Source organism: Jaculus jaculus, chromosome 12 (genome assembly GCF_020740685.1).
Source record: "Jaculus jaculus isolate mJacJac1 chromosome 12, mJacJac1.mat.Y.cur, whole genome shotgun sequence".
Lineage (NCBI taxonomy): Eukaryota > Metazoa > Chordata > Mammalia > Rodentia > Dipodidae > Jaculus > Jaculus jaculus.
Genome location: NC_059113.1, coordinates 61,070,187 through 61,086,399, shown reverse-complemented (window position 1 = coordinate 61,086,399; position 16,213 = coordinate 61,070,187). Strand labels below are relative to the sequence as shown.

The 16,213-nt window shown below is 44.0% G+C and overlaps 1 protein-coding gene across 1 annotated transcript; it reads left to right on the top strand.

Moving 5' to 3' along the window:
- The first annotated feature begins 6,231 nt into the window (after window positions 1–6,231).
- LOC123453781 (ubiquitin-fold modifier 1-like) lies at window positions 6,232–6,456 on the top strand. Its single transcript, XM_045131878.1, has one exon. The coding sequence runs from the start codon at window positions 6,232–6,234 to the stop codon at window positions 6,454–6,456; it is 225 nt and encodes a 74-aa protein (XP_044987813.1).
- Window positions 6,457–16,213: the final 9,757 nt, after the last annotated feature.

Below are 16,213 nucleotides of genomic sequence, written 5' to 3'. Positions count from 1 at the left end.
AGGAGAATCGCTGTGAGTTCAAGGCCATCCTGAGACTACATAGTGAATTCCAGGTCAGCATGGGCTAGAGTGAGACCCTACATCAAAAAAAAAAAAAAACAAGTTGGTTTCAATGGCTGGAGAGATAGTGGTTAAAATTGCTTGCTTGCTTGCAAAGTCTAAGTTCCCTGGTTTCATTCCTCAGGACCCCCGTGAAGCCAGATGCACAAAGTGGAACGTGTGCCTGGAATTCGTTTATAGTAGCTAGAGGCCCTGCTGCTCTCATTTTTTGTCTCCCATAAATACATAATTTTTGTATTTTTTAATATTTTATCTTTATTTGTTTATTTATTAGACAAAGAAAGAAGGGGAGAGAGAGAGAGAATGGAGGTGCCAGGGCCTCCAGCCACTGCAACCGAACTCCAGATGCATGTGGCCCCTTGGGCATCTGGCTAAGGTGGGTTCTTGGAGGGGGGGTGAATCAAACCTGGGTCCTTTGGCTTTGCAGACAAACTCCTTAGCTGCTAAGTCATCCCTCCAGCCCTTGTTTTTTTGTTTTCGTTTTTAAATATTTTATTATTTACTTATTTGACAGAGAGAGACAGAATGGGCACACCAGGGCCTTTGTCACTGCAAGCAAATTCCAGACACATGCACCCCCTTGTGCATCTGGTTAACATGGGTCCTGGGGAATCGAACCTGAGTCATTTGGTTTTGCAGGCGAATGCCTTAACCGCTAAGCCATCCCTCCAGCACATTTTTTGTTTTTTGAGGTAGGGTCTTGCTGTAACCCAGTCTAACCTGGAATTCACTATGTACTCTCAGTCTGGCCTTGGATTCTTGGAGATCCTCCTACCTCTGCCTCCCACGTGCTGGGATTAAAAGTGTGCACCACTACATACAGCTTCATAATTTTTTTTTTTAAAGCTTCAGGGTGGGTGGAGGAATGGCTTAGCAGTTAAGGTATTTGCCTGCAAAGCCAAAGGACCCAAGTTTGATTCCCCAGGACCCCCAAGATGGCATATGTGTCTGGAGTTGGTTTGCAGTGGCTGGAGACCCTGGCGTGCCCATTCCCTCTCTCTCTCTCCCTCTTTCTCTCTGTCAAAAAAAAAAAAATAAAAGTAAATTTTCAGGGTGGACAGATGGCTTAGTAGTTAAGGCATATGCATATGAAGCTTAAGGACCCATGTTCGACCCTCCAGGTCCCATATAAGCCAGACGCACAGTGACACAAGCAAGCAAGGTTGCACAAGATGACGCATGCTTCTAGAGTTCTATTGCAGTAGCTGGAGGCCCTGGGCCAATTCTCTCTTTCCCTCTCCAGCATAAAAATAAAAATTAAGGGCTTCAGAGATGGCTTAGTAGTTAAGATGCTTGCCTGCAAAGCCAAAGGACCCTGGTTCAATTCCCCAAGACCCATGTTAGCCAGATGCACAAGGGGGCGCATGCGTCTGGAGTTCGTTTGCAGTAGCTGAAGGCCCTGGCGCACCCATTCTCTCTCTCTCTCTTTCTCTCTCTCTCTCTCCCTCTTTCTCTATCAAATAAATAAATAATAAAATATTTAAAATTAAAAGTAAAAATTAAGGGCTGGAGAGATTGCTTAGTGGTTAAGGCACTTGCCTGCAAAGCCTAAGGACACAGGTTCAATTCTCCAGTACCCACGTAAGCCAGATGCATATGGTGGCACATGTGTCTGGAGTTGGTTTGCAGTGGCTAAAGGCCCTGGCATACCCATTCCCTCTCGGTATCTGTGGTGGTTTGATTCAGGTGTCCCCCATAAACTTAGGTGTTCTGAATGCTAGGTTCCCAGCTGATGGACATTTGGGAATTAATGCCTCCTGGAGGGAGTGTATTGTTGGGGGCGGGCTTATGGGTATTAAAGCCAGTTTCCCCATGCCAATGTTTGGCACACCCTCCTGTTGCTGAGTCCACCTTATGTTGGCCAGGGGGTGATGTCTACTCTCTGCTCATGCCATCTTTTTCCCCTGCCATCGTGGAGCTTCCCCTCGAGCCTGTAAGCCAAAATAAATCTCTTTTTCCCAGAAGCTGCTCTTGGTTGGGTAATTTCTAACAGCAATGCGAACCAGACTGCAACAGTATCTGATTCTTTCTGTCTTTCTCAAATAAATAAATAATTTTTTTCTTTTCAAATTTTTTTTATTAACAATTTCCATGATTACAAAAAATATCCCAGCCAGGTGTGGTGGCACTTGCCTTTAATCTCAGCACTCAGGAGGCAGAGGTAGGAGGATTGCCATGAGTTTGAGGCCACCCTGAGACTCCATAGTGAATTCCAGGTCAGTCTGGGCTAGAGTGAGTCCCTACCTCGAAAAACCAAAAAAAAAAAAAAAAAAAAAAAAATCCCATGGTAATGCCCTCCCTCCCCCAACTTTCTCCTTTGAAACTCCATTCTCCATTATATCCCCTCCTCATCCCAATCAGTCTCTCTTTTATTTTGATGTCATGATCTTTTCCTCCTATTATGATGGTCTTGTGTAGGTAGTGTCAGACACTGTGAGGTCATGGATATCCAGGCCATTTTCTGTCTGAAGGAACATGTTGTAAGGAGTCCTACCCTTCCTTTGGCTCTTACATTCTTTCTCCACCTCTTCCACCATGGATCATGAGCCATAGAAGGTGTGATAGAGATATTTCAGTGCTGAACACTCCTCTGTCACTTCTCAGCACCATGGTGCCTTCTGAGTCATCCCAAGGTCACTGCCATCTGAAAAAAGAAGATTCTCTACCAAAAGTGAGAGTAGCATTAATATATAGGTACAAATATTAAGAGAAGTGCTTACTGGGCAGTTTGATGAGCATAGTATATACATTTAGCAAGACAGCAGCAGACGTTACACCCCTAGCGCTCATGACTACCTCTGTTTTAAGTTTTCAATATCAGGGATATTCCCTCCCATGGAGCGGGCCTTCAGTCCAATTAGAGGGCGGTTAGTTTCCACCATGATAGATGTGCCACTATTGAACCCATTGGCTCATTTGGCCTAGCTGGCCAAATATAAGGCTTGCGTTGTGCACTGTTGAGTATCTTCACTGGTGATTTCTCTTTCTCCCATTGAACTGCTTGCAGAATGGCTTCTTCCAGCTTTCTGTCAGCTGTTCTACATGGAGGAGGTTTTCAGCTCAGTTCCAGCAAGATTTCTCAGTGACCTTGCAGCTCAAATATGTGGAATCTTCAGCAATAGGGTCTTACCATCGATTCCTGGTGGGAAACTAAGGGCCTTGGCAATGGCCTATAATATTTTGGGGGAATCAGGGACCTCCCTGGCCAATAGCTCACTGGAAGGTATTCCATCCCTGGCATTGAAAATTTTCTATCAACAATCTACGGCTCATGAGTGTTCCATTGTCCAAAAAAGTAGGTTTCCATATGATTTATTTATATCCTCTTAGCTTTTGATTAGCCCTCCCTCCACCTTTCCTTTATTCATTCTCTTCCCCTGATCTCACTTGGGCCTTTTTACCCCCATTATCTATTCTTCTACTTACATATATACAATACCATCATATTAAGTACTCTTCTCCCTTCCTTTCTCTTCCTTTTATATCTCTTTTCTAGCTTACTGGCCTTTGCTACTGAGTCTTCTTCCTACTCACACAGAAGTCCAATCCTCCCATATTTATTTTTTTAAAATTAAAATAAAAAAGGGGGAGCCAGAGCTGGTGGTGGTGGTGGTTCACACCTTTAATCCCAGCACTCAGGAAGCTAAGGCAGGAGGATTTCTGTGAGTTCGAGGCCACCCTGAGAATACAGAGTGAAAAAAAAAAAAATGGGGAGAGAGAGCCGGGCATGGTGGTATACATCTTTAACTGTATCACTCAGGGGCCAAAGGTAGGAGAATCACCATGAGGTCAAGCCACCCTGAGACTATGGGGGTCTGGAGACTAGAACATGGACCCTTAGGTTTTACAGGCAAGCATCTTAAACCACTAAACTGTTTTTGTTTTTGGTTTTTTTTTTTTTTTCTTTAAGGTAGGGTCTTACTGTAGCTCAGGCTGACCTGGAATTTTCTATGTCATCTCAGGGTGGCTTCAAATTCACAGACATCCACCTATCTCTGCCTCCCAAGTGGTAGGATTAAAGGCATGCACCACCACACCCAGCTCACCTCACCTATTTTTTTAATGTATTCATTTGTAAAGGGACAGAGAGAAAGACATTGAGAGAATGGACACATCAGGACCTCTTGTCAGTGGAAACTCCAAATGCATGGACCAGTTTGTGCATCTGGCTTTACCTGGGTACTAGGGAATCAAGCCCAGACTGTCAGGCTTTGCAATCAAGCTACTTTAGCCACTGAGCAATCTGTCCAGCCCCACCAATGAATATATTAGGGTTATATACAGAGCCTGGGCTAGAGTGAGACCCTACTTGGAAAACTGCAAAGCCTAAAAACTCATGTTCAAATCTCCAGGTCCCATGTAGCCAGATGCACAGTGATGTAAGTGTGCAATGTTGCACATATGCAACAAGGGAGCACACAAATCTGGAGTTCGTTTGCAGTAGCTGAAGTCCCTGGCGTGCCCATTCTCTCTCTGTCTGCCTCTTTCTCACTCTCTCAAAATAATAATGATAAAAGAAAAGTTGAAAGGTTGGGCAGGAGAGATGGTTCAGTGGTTAAAGTGTTTGCCTGCAAAGCCTATCGACCTGGGTTTAGTTCCCCAGTATGCACTTAAAAAACAAAAAAAAAAAGACCTGGAGAGATGGCTTAGCGGTTAAGTGCTTGCCTGTGAAGCCTAAGGACCCCGGTTCGAGGCTCGGTTCCCCAGGTCCCACGTTAGCCAGATGCACAAGGGGGCGCACGCGTCTGGAGTTCGTTTGCAGAGGCTGGAAGCCCTGGCGCACCCATTCTCTCTCTCTCCCTCTATCTGTCTTTCTCTCTATGTCTGTCGCTCTCAAATAAATAAATAAATAAATAATTTTAAAAAAAACCAAACAAAACAAAACAAAAACAACAACAACAACAAAAAAAAACAGCACTGAGACTTGTCTATCACACCTTCCAAGACTCAGGGTCCATTGCTGGAGAGGTAGCAGAAAGAACCTAAGAGCCAAAGGAAGGCTAGAACTGCTTACAATGCAATCTTCCAGACACAAAATGGCCTGGGTATCCATGACCTCACAGGATCTGATACTACTTACACAGAACACTCATAATAGAAGGAAAAGAAGACAACTTCAAAATAAAAGAGATACTAATTGAGAGGGGGAAGAAATATAATGGAGGGTGAATTTGTGAAGGGGAAGTGAGAGAGGGGAGAGAATTATCATGGTTCATTGTCTATAATTATGGAAACTGTAAATAAAAAAGTTTAAAAAGGGCTGGAGGGATGGCTTAGCAGTTAAGGCATTTGTCTGCCTTAGGACCCAAGTTTGATTTGTCTGCCTTAGGACCCACATTAACTAGATGCACAAAGGGTTGCATGCATCTGGAGTTCATTTGCAGTGGCTGGAGGCCCTGACACGCCCATTCTCTCTCTCTCTCTCCCTCCTTCTCTGTCAAATCAATCAATCAATAAAATAAAATATTTTTTAAAGTTAAAATAAAACAAAAAGCTGGATGTACACCTTTAATCCAAGCACCTAGGCAGTAGAGGTAAGATCACTATGAATTCCAGGCTACCCTGAGACTACATATCGAATTCCAGGTCAGGTCAGCCTAGGCAAGAGTGAAATCCTATCTTGCAAAACCAAAAAAGAAAATAAAAATAAATTTTAAAAAATGTAGCCAGGTGTGGTAGCGTGTACCTTTAGGTTTTTTTTGTTTTGTTTTGTTTTTTCTTTTTGTTTTTTTTTTCTGTTTCCGAGGTAGGGTCTCGCTCTGGCTCAGGGTGACCTGGAATTCACTATGTAGTCCCAGGGTGGCCTCGAACTCTAGGCGATCCTCCTACCTCTGCCTCCCAAGTGCTGGGATTAAAGGCGTGCGCCACCATGCCAAGCTTTTTAGCGTGTGCCTTTAATCCCAGCACATGCAGGCAGAGGTAGGAGGATCATTGTGAATTTGAGGCCACCCTACGACTACATATTGAATTCCAGACTAAAACGCTACCTCGAAAAACCAAAAAAAGAAGTGTAAAAAACAAAACAAAAAGAGAGTAAATAATAACTTCATAGTGAGGTATTTCTGTAGAAACAGGAAGTCTTTGTTTACATGCTGTTGTTTCTGCATTTTTTTATTTAAAAAATTTTTGGGGCTCAAGACCCAGGCTACGGGTTGTCGGTGAGGCTCCACCATGTCGAAGGTGTCCTTGAAGATCACGCTCACGTCAGACCCGCGGCTGCCCTACAAAGTACTCAGTGTTCCTGAAAGTACACCTTTTACAGCAGTCTTAACGTTTGCAGCAAAAGAATTTAAAGTTCCTGTAGCAGCAAGTACAATTATTACCAATAATGGAATAGGAATAAATCCTGCTCCGCCTGCTGGAAATGTTTTTCTAAAGCATGGTTCAAAACTATGAATTATTCCTAGAGATAGTGTTGGAAGTCATTAATACATGCAACTTGGAGCACAGTTACCGACCAGAATAAATATTTTTTTCTATAAAATATTGATTTTAATCATGTACTTAAAGTGATATAGCAAAATAAGAATGTTTTTATTTCTAAAGTAAATATTTTAGTCAAAGTTACATCAAAAATCAAATATTTCTTTGACTTTTCAATTAGATCTTTGCTATTAACTACAGTTATAGTTGTTAGTATTATATAGTAGTACATTGTTTAAAATACATTATAAACCTTTTATCTCTCTCTTTAATTTAAATGTAATATAAAATTAAAGATTTTGTAAGACAAGTGATTTTGGAAAACATTTAAAATGATATGAATGGCTCTCATAGAAAATGCAACTGGAATCAAATAACATGTTCTTATTCTGAAATGTGTGAGGAACGGTGCTTGGCATATACATGATGTTTTATACATGTATGCTCACTCTTTCTGTTACCCACGCTCTTGTTCAGAGAAGCCCAGCTTAGGGAGAGGCGGAATTTCAGGAAGAATGGCAAGCACAAGTTTTCCTCAACAGATTCAGAGTCTGGATAAAGACTCTGGCTACCCACTGAACAACCTATCCAGCCCTGTTTCTGTTTTTATTTTTATTTTTTGGTTTTTCAAGGTAGGTTCTCACTCTAGTCTGAGGGTGGCCTCAAACTCACAGCAATCTTCATACCTCTGCCTCCTGAGTGCTAGGATTAAAGGCATGCACCACCATGCCCAGCCTCCTCTTTCTGTTTTTAAATCAATATAGTGTAAAACATATTTTATAAACAAATAGGATTGTTTATTTGTGGGGCTTTTTTGAGGTAAACAAACAGACTGACCTTTTCTGTGTTTGTTTTTTATTTATCTTTTAAAATATATTTTATATTTATTTATTTGAGAAAGAGAAATAGGCAGGGAGAAAGAGAGAAAGGACACGCCAGGGCCTCCAGCCACTGCAAATGAACTCCAGATGCAAGCACTCCCTTATGCATCTGGCTTACATAGGTCATGGGAAATCGAACCTGGGTCTTTTGGCTTTGCACGAAAGCACCTTAACTACTAAGCCATTTCTCCAGTCCCTCCCCCCCTTTTTTAAGGTAGGATCTCAATCTAGCCCAGGCTGAGTTAAAATTCCTATATAGTCTCAGGCTGTCCTTTAATTCACAGCAATCCTCCTACCTTGGCCATCACAAGTGCCATGACGCCTGTTGCAGTCCGGTTCGCATTGCTGTTAGAAATCACCCAACCAAGAGCCGCTTCTGGGAAAAAGAGATTTATTTTGGCTTACAGGCTCGAGGGGAAGCTCCACGATGGCAGGGGAAAACGATGGCATGAGCAGAGGGTGGACATCACCCCCTGGCCAACATAAGGTGAACCACAGCAACAGGAGGGTGTGCCAAACACTGGCATGGGGAAACTGGCTATAAAGCCCATAAGCCCGCCCACAACAATACACTCCCTCCAGGAGGCATTAATTCCCAAATATCCATCAGCTGGGGAGCTAGCATTCAGAACACCTACGTTTATGGGGGACACCTGAATCAAACCACCACATTCCGCCCCTGGCCCCCATAAACTGATATACATCCATGATGTAAAATACAATGCATTCAGTCTGACTTTAAAAGTCCCCAAAGTTCTTAATCAATCCCAATGATGTTCATACATCCCCATAGTCCAAGATCTTTTAACTGAGCCATAATACCAAAAAATAACCTCAAAAAACCCATAATGGCACAGAATAAATATTCACACTGCAAAAGATGGTATTGGGCATAGCAAAGAAACATTCAACCAATACAAGATTTAAAACAACCAGGGCAAACATCAAACTCTGTAGCTTCAAGTCCAGCAACTCTAGCCAGTGACAAATCTTCAAGTCCGATAATTCTAACCAGCAACAAGTCTCTGGCATTCCAATTCCCCCCTCCAGCTAGGCTACTCACAGTCCTGGGAAACTTCATCGGGGCCAGCAGCTCCTCCAGCCATCTCATGGTCCCGGCATCTCCACCGGGTCTCCACTGCAATCCATGGTTTATCCTCATGGCCCCATGGGGTCTCTATGCAGGCAACCAGCAAACCCGCTTCACACTGCCCATGGCCATTTTCAAAACACAAGACCGTGTTGCAAACTCAATGACCCTCTTTCCAGCATTTCTTATACTCCACAATACCAGGTAGGGTGCCAATTTGTTAATCCAGGGGGATTAAAGCAGACTTTGAAGAACAGGACACTCCTTGAGCACTCAGGCCCCTTCTAAAGAGTCTACATTCTTTCTGTTGCCCCAGCACAGGTCAGCTAGCCCAGTCTCAAAGGTTGTAATCTCTCAGTTGCAGCTGAACGGGCAGCAGTTCACCCAAAGATTTTCCTTTCTGTGCCATATTCCTCTGCTCACACCAGTTCATTTCTATGCAAAGCAACCCTGCACAACTTCTCAGGACATGGGCATAAGAGCAAGCTTCTCACACAAACTGCTAGCCCAGTCCAAGCAAAGCTCTTTCTCACCCTCGTAAGCCAAACCTCACAGTCCATAGTTCTTACTGCCTTCAGGTCTTTCAGCTCTGACCAGGATAGACCATCAAGCTGTACTTACAGCACTGCAAAGCATCTCTTAGGCCAAGGTTTCAAATCCTGCCACTTTCCTCTTGAAAACCAGCTCCAAAAGGCCAAAGCCACACAGTCAGATGTCTAGCAGCAACCCCACTCCTGGTACCACTTTACTGTTGCAGTCCGGTTCGCATTGCTGTTAGAAATCACCCAACCAAGAGCCGCTTCTGGGAAAAAGAGATTTATTTTGGCTTACAGGCTCGAGGGGAAGCTCCACGATGGCAGGGGAAAACGATGGCATGAGCAGAGGGTGGACATCACCCCCTGGCCAACATAAGGTAGACTACAACAACAGGAGGGTGTGCCAAACACTGGCATGGGGAAACTGGCTGTAAAGCCCATAAGCCCGCCCACAACAATACACTCCCTCCAGGAGGCATTAATTCCCAAATATCCATCAGCTGGGGAGCTAGCATTCAGAACACCTACGTTTATGGGGGACACCTGAATCAAACCACCACAACACCTGTCTTAAAAAAAAAAAAAAGATTTTTATTTATTTATTTATTAGACAAAGAATGAGAGAGAGAGAGAGAGAGAGAGAGAGAGAGTGTGTGTGTGTGTGTGAGTGACTGAGAATGGGCATGCCAGGGCCTCTAGTCACTGCAAACATACTCCAGATGTATGTGCCACCATGTGCATCTGGCTTACGTGGGCCCTTGAGAATGGAACCTGGCTTCTCAGGCATGTGCCTTAACTGCTAAGCCATCACTCCAGCATCCCCCCTTTTTTGTTTAATGAGAGAGAAAGACTGAGAGAAAAAGCAAGTGAGCGAGAGAGAATTGGCATGCCAAGGCTTCCAGCCAGCACAATCAAACTCCGGACATGTGTAGCACCTTGTGCACATATGTGACCTTGCATGCTTGCATCACATTGTGCATCTAGCTTATGTGGGACCTGGAGAGATGAACATGTGTCCTTTGCCTTTGCAGGCAAGCACCATAACTGCTAAGCCGTCTCTCCCGCCCTGTTTGTATTTTTTTTTTTTTTTCATGCTTTGTGCTGCTGTGTGTAACGTGGTGTGTGCCCTGTGCTGCCCCATGGTCTTGCCAGTGACTACAGCCACATGTTGGATTCCATTCACTGGCTGTTCTGACCATTCCTACTTGTGCTGGAGTCTTTTACTGAAAGCACAGCTTGCTGTTTTTCATAAGCCTGGACAACACCCTGGTCTCTGCTCCTCTTTTTGGGACTGGGGTTATGGGTGTATGTGACCACACCCACCTGCTTATGTGGGATCAGGATACTGGAGCCCAGGGGTTTTAGGCCCCTTCAGGCCCTCATGAACAGAAAGCACATTTAACCACTGAACCATCCCTCCAATCCTAGCAATTAGGATTTTTATTTATTTGAGAGAGGGAGAAAGAACAGGCACTCCAGGGCCTCTAGCCACTGCAAACAAACTCCAGATGCATGTAACACCTTGGGTATCTGGCTTACGTGGGTCCTAGGGAATAGAACCTGGGTCCTTCGACTTTGCAGCCAAGCATCTTAACTACTATGTCATCCCTCCAGCCCCTAGCAATTAATTTTAAGTAAGGTATTGAAGAGCAAAATGTCTTTCATGAAGTGAATCAAAAAAAAAAAAAAAAAAAAAGCAGGGGAGGGGCTGGAGAAATTGCTTAGTGGTTAAGGCACTTGCCTGCAAGGATTAAGGACCCAAGTTTGATCCCCCAGTAACCACGTAAGTCAGATGCAAAAAGTGGTGCATGCATCTGGAGTTTGCAGTGGCTAGAGGTCCCTGACCTGCCCATTATCTTTGTGTGTGTGTGTGTCTCTCTTTCCCTCTCTCAAATAAATAAATAAAATATTTAAAAAAGAAGAAGCCACATTGGTAGTTCAGACTGGTTATGCCAGCACTTGGGAAGTTGAGGTAGGAATATCACTGAGTTCAAGGCCAGCCTTCACTACATAGTGAGTTCCAGGTCAGGCTGGGCAGAGAAAGAAAAGGTAAGAGGAGGAGGAAAAAGAAAAGTGATAGAGAGAGGCCGGGCGTGGTGGTGCACACCTTTAATCCCAACACTCGGGAGGCAGAGGTAGGAGGATCTCCATGAGTTTGAGGCCACCCTGAGACTACACAGTGAATTCCAGGTCAGGCCTGGGCTAGAGGGAGACCCTACCTTGAAAGACCAAAAAAAAAAAAAAAAAAAAGAGAGAGAGAGAGAGACAGAGAGACAAAGAGAGAGGGAGGGAGAAGAAAAATGGGGCTTGGCTGCTTGGCTGGGTTGTAGCTCCACAGTAGAGCATTCACCTAGCATGCATAAGTTCCTGGATTACTTCCATAGCACTGCAAAGGAGAAAGAAGGAAAAGAAGGAAAACTGGAATATTATGTAAACGAAATACACAATTTTGCTGGACATGGTGGTGCACGCCTTTAATCCCAGCACTCAGGAGGCAGAGGTGGGAGGATTGCTATGAGTTCAAGGCCAGCCTGAGACAACATAGTAAATTTCAGGTCAGCCTGAGCTAGAGTGAGACCCTACCTTGAAAAACAAACAAAAAAGGAATACATATTTTACATTTTTCCAATACAGGCATTGGGGAACACACCTGTTATCCCAGAATTTTGAAGGTAGAGGCAAGAAGAAAAAAGTTCAAGATCATCCTCCACTACATCTCCATTTCAAGGACTGTCTGTCCTATATGAGACTCTGTTTCAAACAACATAAAACTACACACACACACACACACACACACACACACACAGAGAGAGAGAGAGAGAGAGAGAGAGAGACAGAGACAGAGACAGAGAGACAGAGAGAGGGAGAGGGAGAGGGAGAAGAAGAAGGAGAGGGAGAGAGGCGGGGGGTGGGGGGAGATCTGTGCCTTCCACTTCTCTTGAACAAGCAGATACCTAGTTCTCCCAGTTTACGAGTGGAGCAAATGAGATTCAAAAAGGAGAAAAAAGGAAAAGGGAAATACAAGGTAATACAGCCAGGATGTTGTCTTTGCAATTACCCTGTGGGCATCAATATCATCCTCATTTGACAAATGAGAAAACTCAATCTTACAGACATAATTTGCTCAAAGTTTCCTAGCTGGTAAATCGCAGATGTCGAACTCTTTCTTTTTGGCAGGCTCTCATGTATCTCAGGCTGGCTTCAAACTGGCTATGTTGTCAAGGACGGTCTTGAACTTCTGCTCCTCCAGCTTCTACCGCCCAAGTGCTAGGATTAGAAATGTATCACCATGCTTGATTTCAAACTCAGGCTTTTATAATACACAAAATTTCTTTCTCAAAGTCAGTTACATGGGGCAATTACTGACAGAATCAGGATACAAACCTGAGCCTTCATCTGCAGAGCCCAGAACAATTTGGAGGTTGGTTGTATCTATTCCAAGTTTAGTTCCTCCTAGAGCTGGGAGGAGAACAATGTCCAGGTATTCATGAACAAGGTGCTCAAGAGCCACTGACTCTGTCCATTCCTCACTGAAATACATGTTGATTTCTACTATGTCCAGCCACCATTCTGGACTGGAAATGTAGGAAACAAGATTGATGAGAGGTACTTACAAGGATAAAAAAATGCAAATGATAGGCCGGGCGTGGTGGTGCATGCCTTTAATCCCAACATTGGAAAAGCAGAGGTAGGAGGATCGCCTTGAGTTCAAGGCCACCCTGAGACTACATAGTGAATTCCAGGTCAGCCTGGACTAGAGTGAAACCGTACCTCAGAAAACCAAAATAAATAAATTAAATTATATTTAAAAAAAGCAAATGAGTAAGGCAATTGCCAGCATGTGTGAGGCCCTGGATCCACCCAGCCTTGATCCTCCCCTCTGTAAGAAAGTCAATAAAACCTGATCAACAAATGAGGGAAATGAGACATGAGAATCCAATATGGAGAGGCTACCACTGCAGGGAAGGGAGAGCTTATTATTGTTTTGGGTTTTCTTTCTCTCTTTCTTTCTGTCTTTCTTTCTTTCTTTCTTTCTTTCTTTCTTTCTTTCTTTCTTTCTTTCTTTCTTTCTTCCTTTTTTTCTTCCTTCCTTCCTTCCTTCCTTCCTTCCTTCCTTCCTTCCTTCCTTCCTTCCTTTCTTTCTTTCTTTCTTTCTTTCTTTCTTTCTTTCTTTCTTTCTTTCTTTCTTTCTTTCTTTCTTTTTTGAAGTAGGGTCTCACTCTAGCTCAGGCTGACCTGGAATTTACCATGTAGTCTCAGGGTGGTCTCCAACTCACAGCAATCCTCCTACCTCAGCCTCCCAAGTGCTGGGATTAAAGGCATGCCCCACCATGCTAGGCTATTTTGTTTCAAGGATATACTTCACAAAAGTAGTGAACAATGAGTGCCAGGTTCCTAATTGGGCTGGAGTAGAAAATTGAATTTGGAGCAGGATGTGGTGGATCATGCTTATAATCCCAGCTAGTCAAGGAGGATCATGAGTTGGAGGCACGTTGGGCAATGTAGCAAGACTCCATTTCAAAAGGGAAAAAGTTTTTTGCAGCAGTGGCAAGAGGTCCTGGCATGCCTGTGCCCCCTCAATAAATAAACTAATTTTAGGGAATGAGAGTTTGAAGCCAACTTGGGTAGTATAACAAGACCCTGTCTTAAAAAATAAATAAATAAATGGGCATGATGGTGCACATCTTTAATCCCAGCACTCAGGAGGCAGAGGTTGGAGGAGCACTACATGTTCAAGGCCAGCCTGAAACCACTTAATTAATTCCAGGTTAGCCTGGGCCAGAGCAACATTCTACCTTAAAAACAAAAAACAAAAACAAAAAAAAAAAAACCAGGGCTGGAGAAATGGCTTAGTGATTAGGGTGCTTGCCTGCAAAACCAAAGGGCCCAGGCTTGATTCCCAGGACCCATGTAAGCCAGATGCACAAGGTGGCGCATGTATCTGGAGTTCGTTTGCAGTGGCTAGAGGCCCTGATGCATGCTCTGTCTCTCTCTCTATCTGCCTCTTTCTCTCTAAATAAATAAATAAATAAAAAACCTAGGGGGAAGTCTGGGCGTGGTGGTACACACCTTTAATCCCAGCACTGCAGAGGTAGAGGTAGGATGATTGCTGTGAGTTCAAGGCCACCTGAGACTACATAGGGAATTACAGACCTGGGCTAGAGTGAAACCCTAGCTTGAAAAAAAATAAAAATTAGGGGGCTAGAGAGATGGCTTAGTGGTTAAGGCCTGTGAAGCCTAAGAACCTAAGAACACTTGTTCGAATCTCCAGGTCCCATGTATAGCCAAACGCAAAAGTCATGCAAGTGTACAATGTCACACGTGTTCATTCATAGCAGCTGAAAGACCCTAGAGTGCCCATTCTCTCTCTCTCTCCCTCTTTCTTTCTCTTAAAAAGTAAAATAATAACAACTGGGGAAATGGCTTAGCAGTTAAGGCATTTGCCTGCGAAGCCTAAGGACTCCAGTTTGATTCTCCATGACCCACATAAGCCAGATGCACAAGGGGGTGCATGTGTCTGGAGTTCGTTTGCAGTGGCTGGAGGCCTTGGCATGCCCTTTCTCTCTGCCTCTTCTCTCTGAAATAAATAAATTAAAATAATAAGCCAGGTGTGGTGGCACACGCCTTTAATCCCAGCGCTCAGGAGGCAGAGGTAGAAGTCTTGTTGTGAGTTCAAGGCCACCCTAAGAATACAGAGTGAACAGGTCAGTCTGTGATAGAGTGAGACCCTACCTCAAAAAACAAATATATGGGCTGGAGAGATGGTTTAGTGGTTAAGCACTTGCCTATGAAGCCTAAGGACCTCGGTTCGAGGCTCGGTTCCCCAGGTCCCACATTAGCCAGATGCACAAGGGGGCGCACGCGTCTGGAGTTCGTTTGCAGAGGCTGGAAGCCCTGGCGCGCCCATTCTCTCTCTCTCCCTCTATCTGTCTTTCTCTCTGTGTCTGTCGCTCTCAAATAAATAAATAAATAAATAAAAACAAATATATGTGTGTGTGTGTGTGTGTGTGTGTGTGTGTGTGTGTGTGTATAATAAAATAAACAGGGCATGGTGGCACACGCCTTTAATCCTAGCACTCAGGAGGCAGAGGTAGGAGGACTGCTGTGAGTTCAAGGCACCCTGCGAATACAGAGTGAATTCCAGATCAGCCTGACCTAGAGTGAGACCCTAGCTCAAAAAGACAAAAAATTAAAAAAATAAACAACTAGAATAGGGCCTGAGGAGATGGCTCAGTGGCTAAAGACACTGACTTGCAAAGCCTGCCTGCCTGGGGTTTGATTTTCAAGTACCCACATAAAGCTAGATGTAAAGTGGCACATTTGGAAGCTGGGCATGGTGGCTCATGCCTTTAATCCCAGCACTAGAGAGGCAGAGGTAGGAGGACTGCCATGAGTTTGAGGCCACCCTGAGACTACATAGTTAATTTCAGGTCAGCCTGGACCAGAGTGAGACCCTACCTTGAACAAAAAAAGCAAAAAGTGGCACATTTGGAGTTTATTTGCAGCACCAAGAGGTGCTAGTGTGCTGTACTCAGTCTCTCCCTGCTCTCAAATGTATATATTTGTTTTGTTTTTAAAAGTTTGTGGTGGGGGTGTGTGCAGAGAGAGAATGATGAGCCAGGCCTCTTGCCACTGCAAACTCCAGATGTGAACCTGACTTTACATGGGCACTGGAGAATTGAACCAAGGTCAGCAGGCTTTGTAAGCAAGCACCTTTAACTGCTGAGTCATTTTTCAAGCTCTGCAGTACTTTACTTTAGCCTTATCTAACAGGTCAGGTCTTCTTACTGGTACTCTTGGAACATTAGGAATTGGTGTCCTACTCCTAAGGATGCAATTGCACTGGGAAAATATGGCTGCTGTTTGCATTAAAAAATGGGCCATGCAGGGCTAGAGAGATGGCTCAGTAGTTAAGGCATTTGCCTGCAAAGCCTAAGTACCCAATTTCTATTCCTCAGTACCCACCTAACACCAGATATACAAGGTGGTACATGCATCTGGAGTTCCTTTGTAGTGACTAGAACCCTGGCATGCCCATTCTTTCTGCCTCTCTCTCAAATAAGTAAGAGTATTTATTTATTTGAGAGAACTAGGCAAAAGAAGACAGAGAGAAAGAGAAAGAATGGGCGTGCCAGGGCCTCTAGTCACTGCAAATGAACTCCAAATGCATGCATTACTTTGTGCATCTGCCATATGTGGATCCTGGGGAATCAAACTGAGGT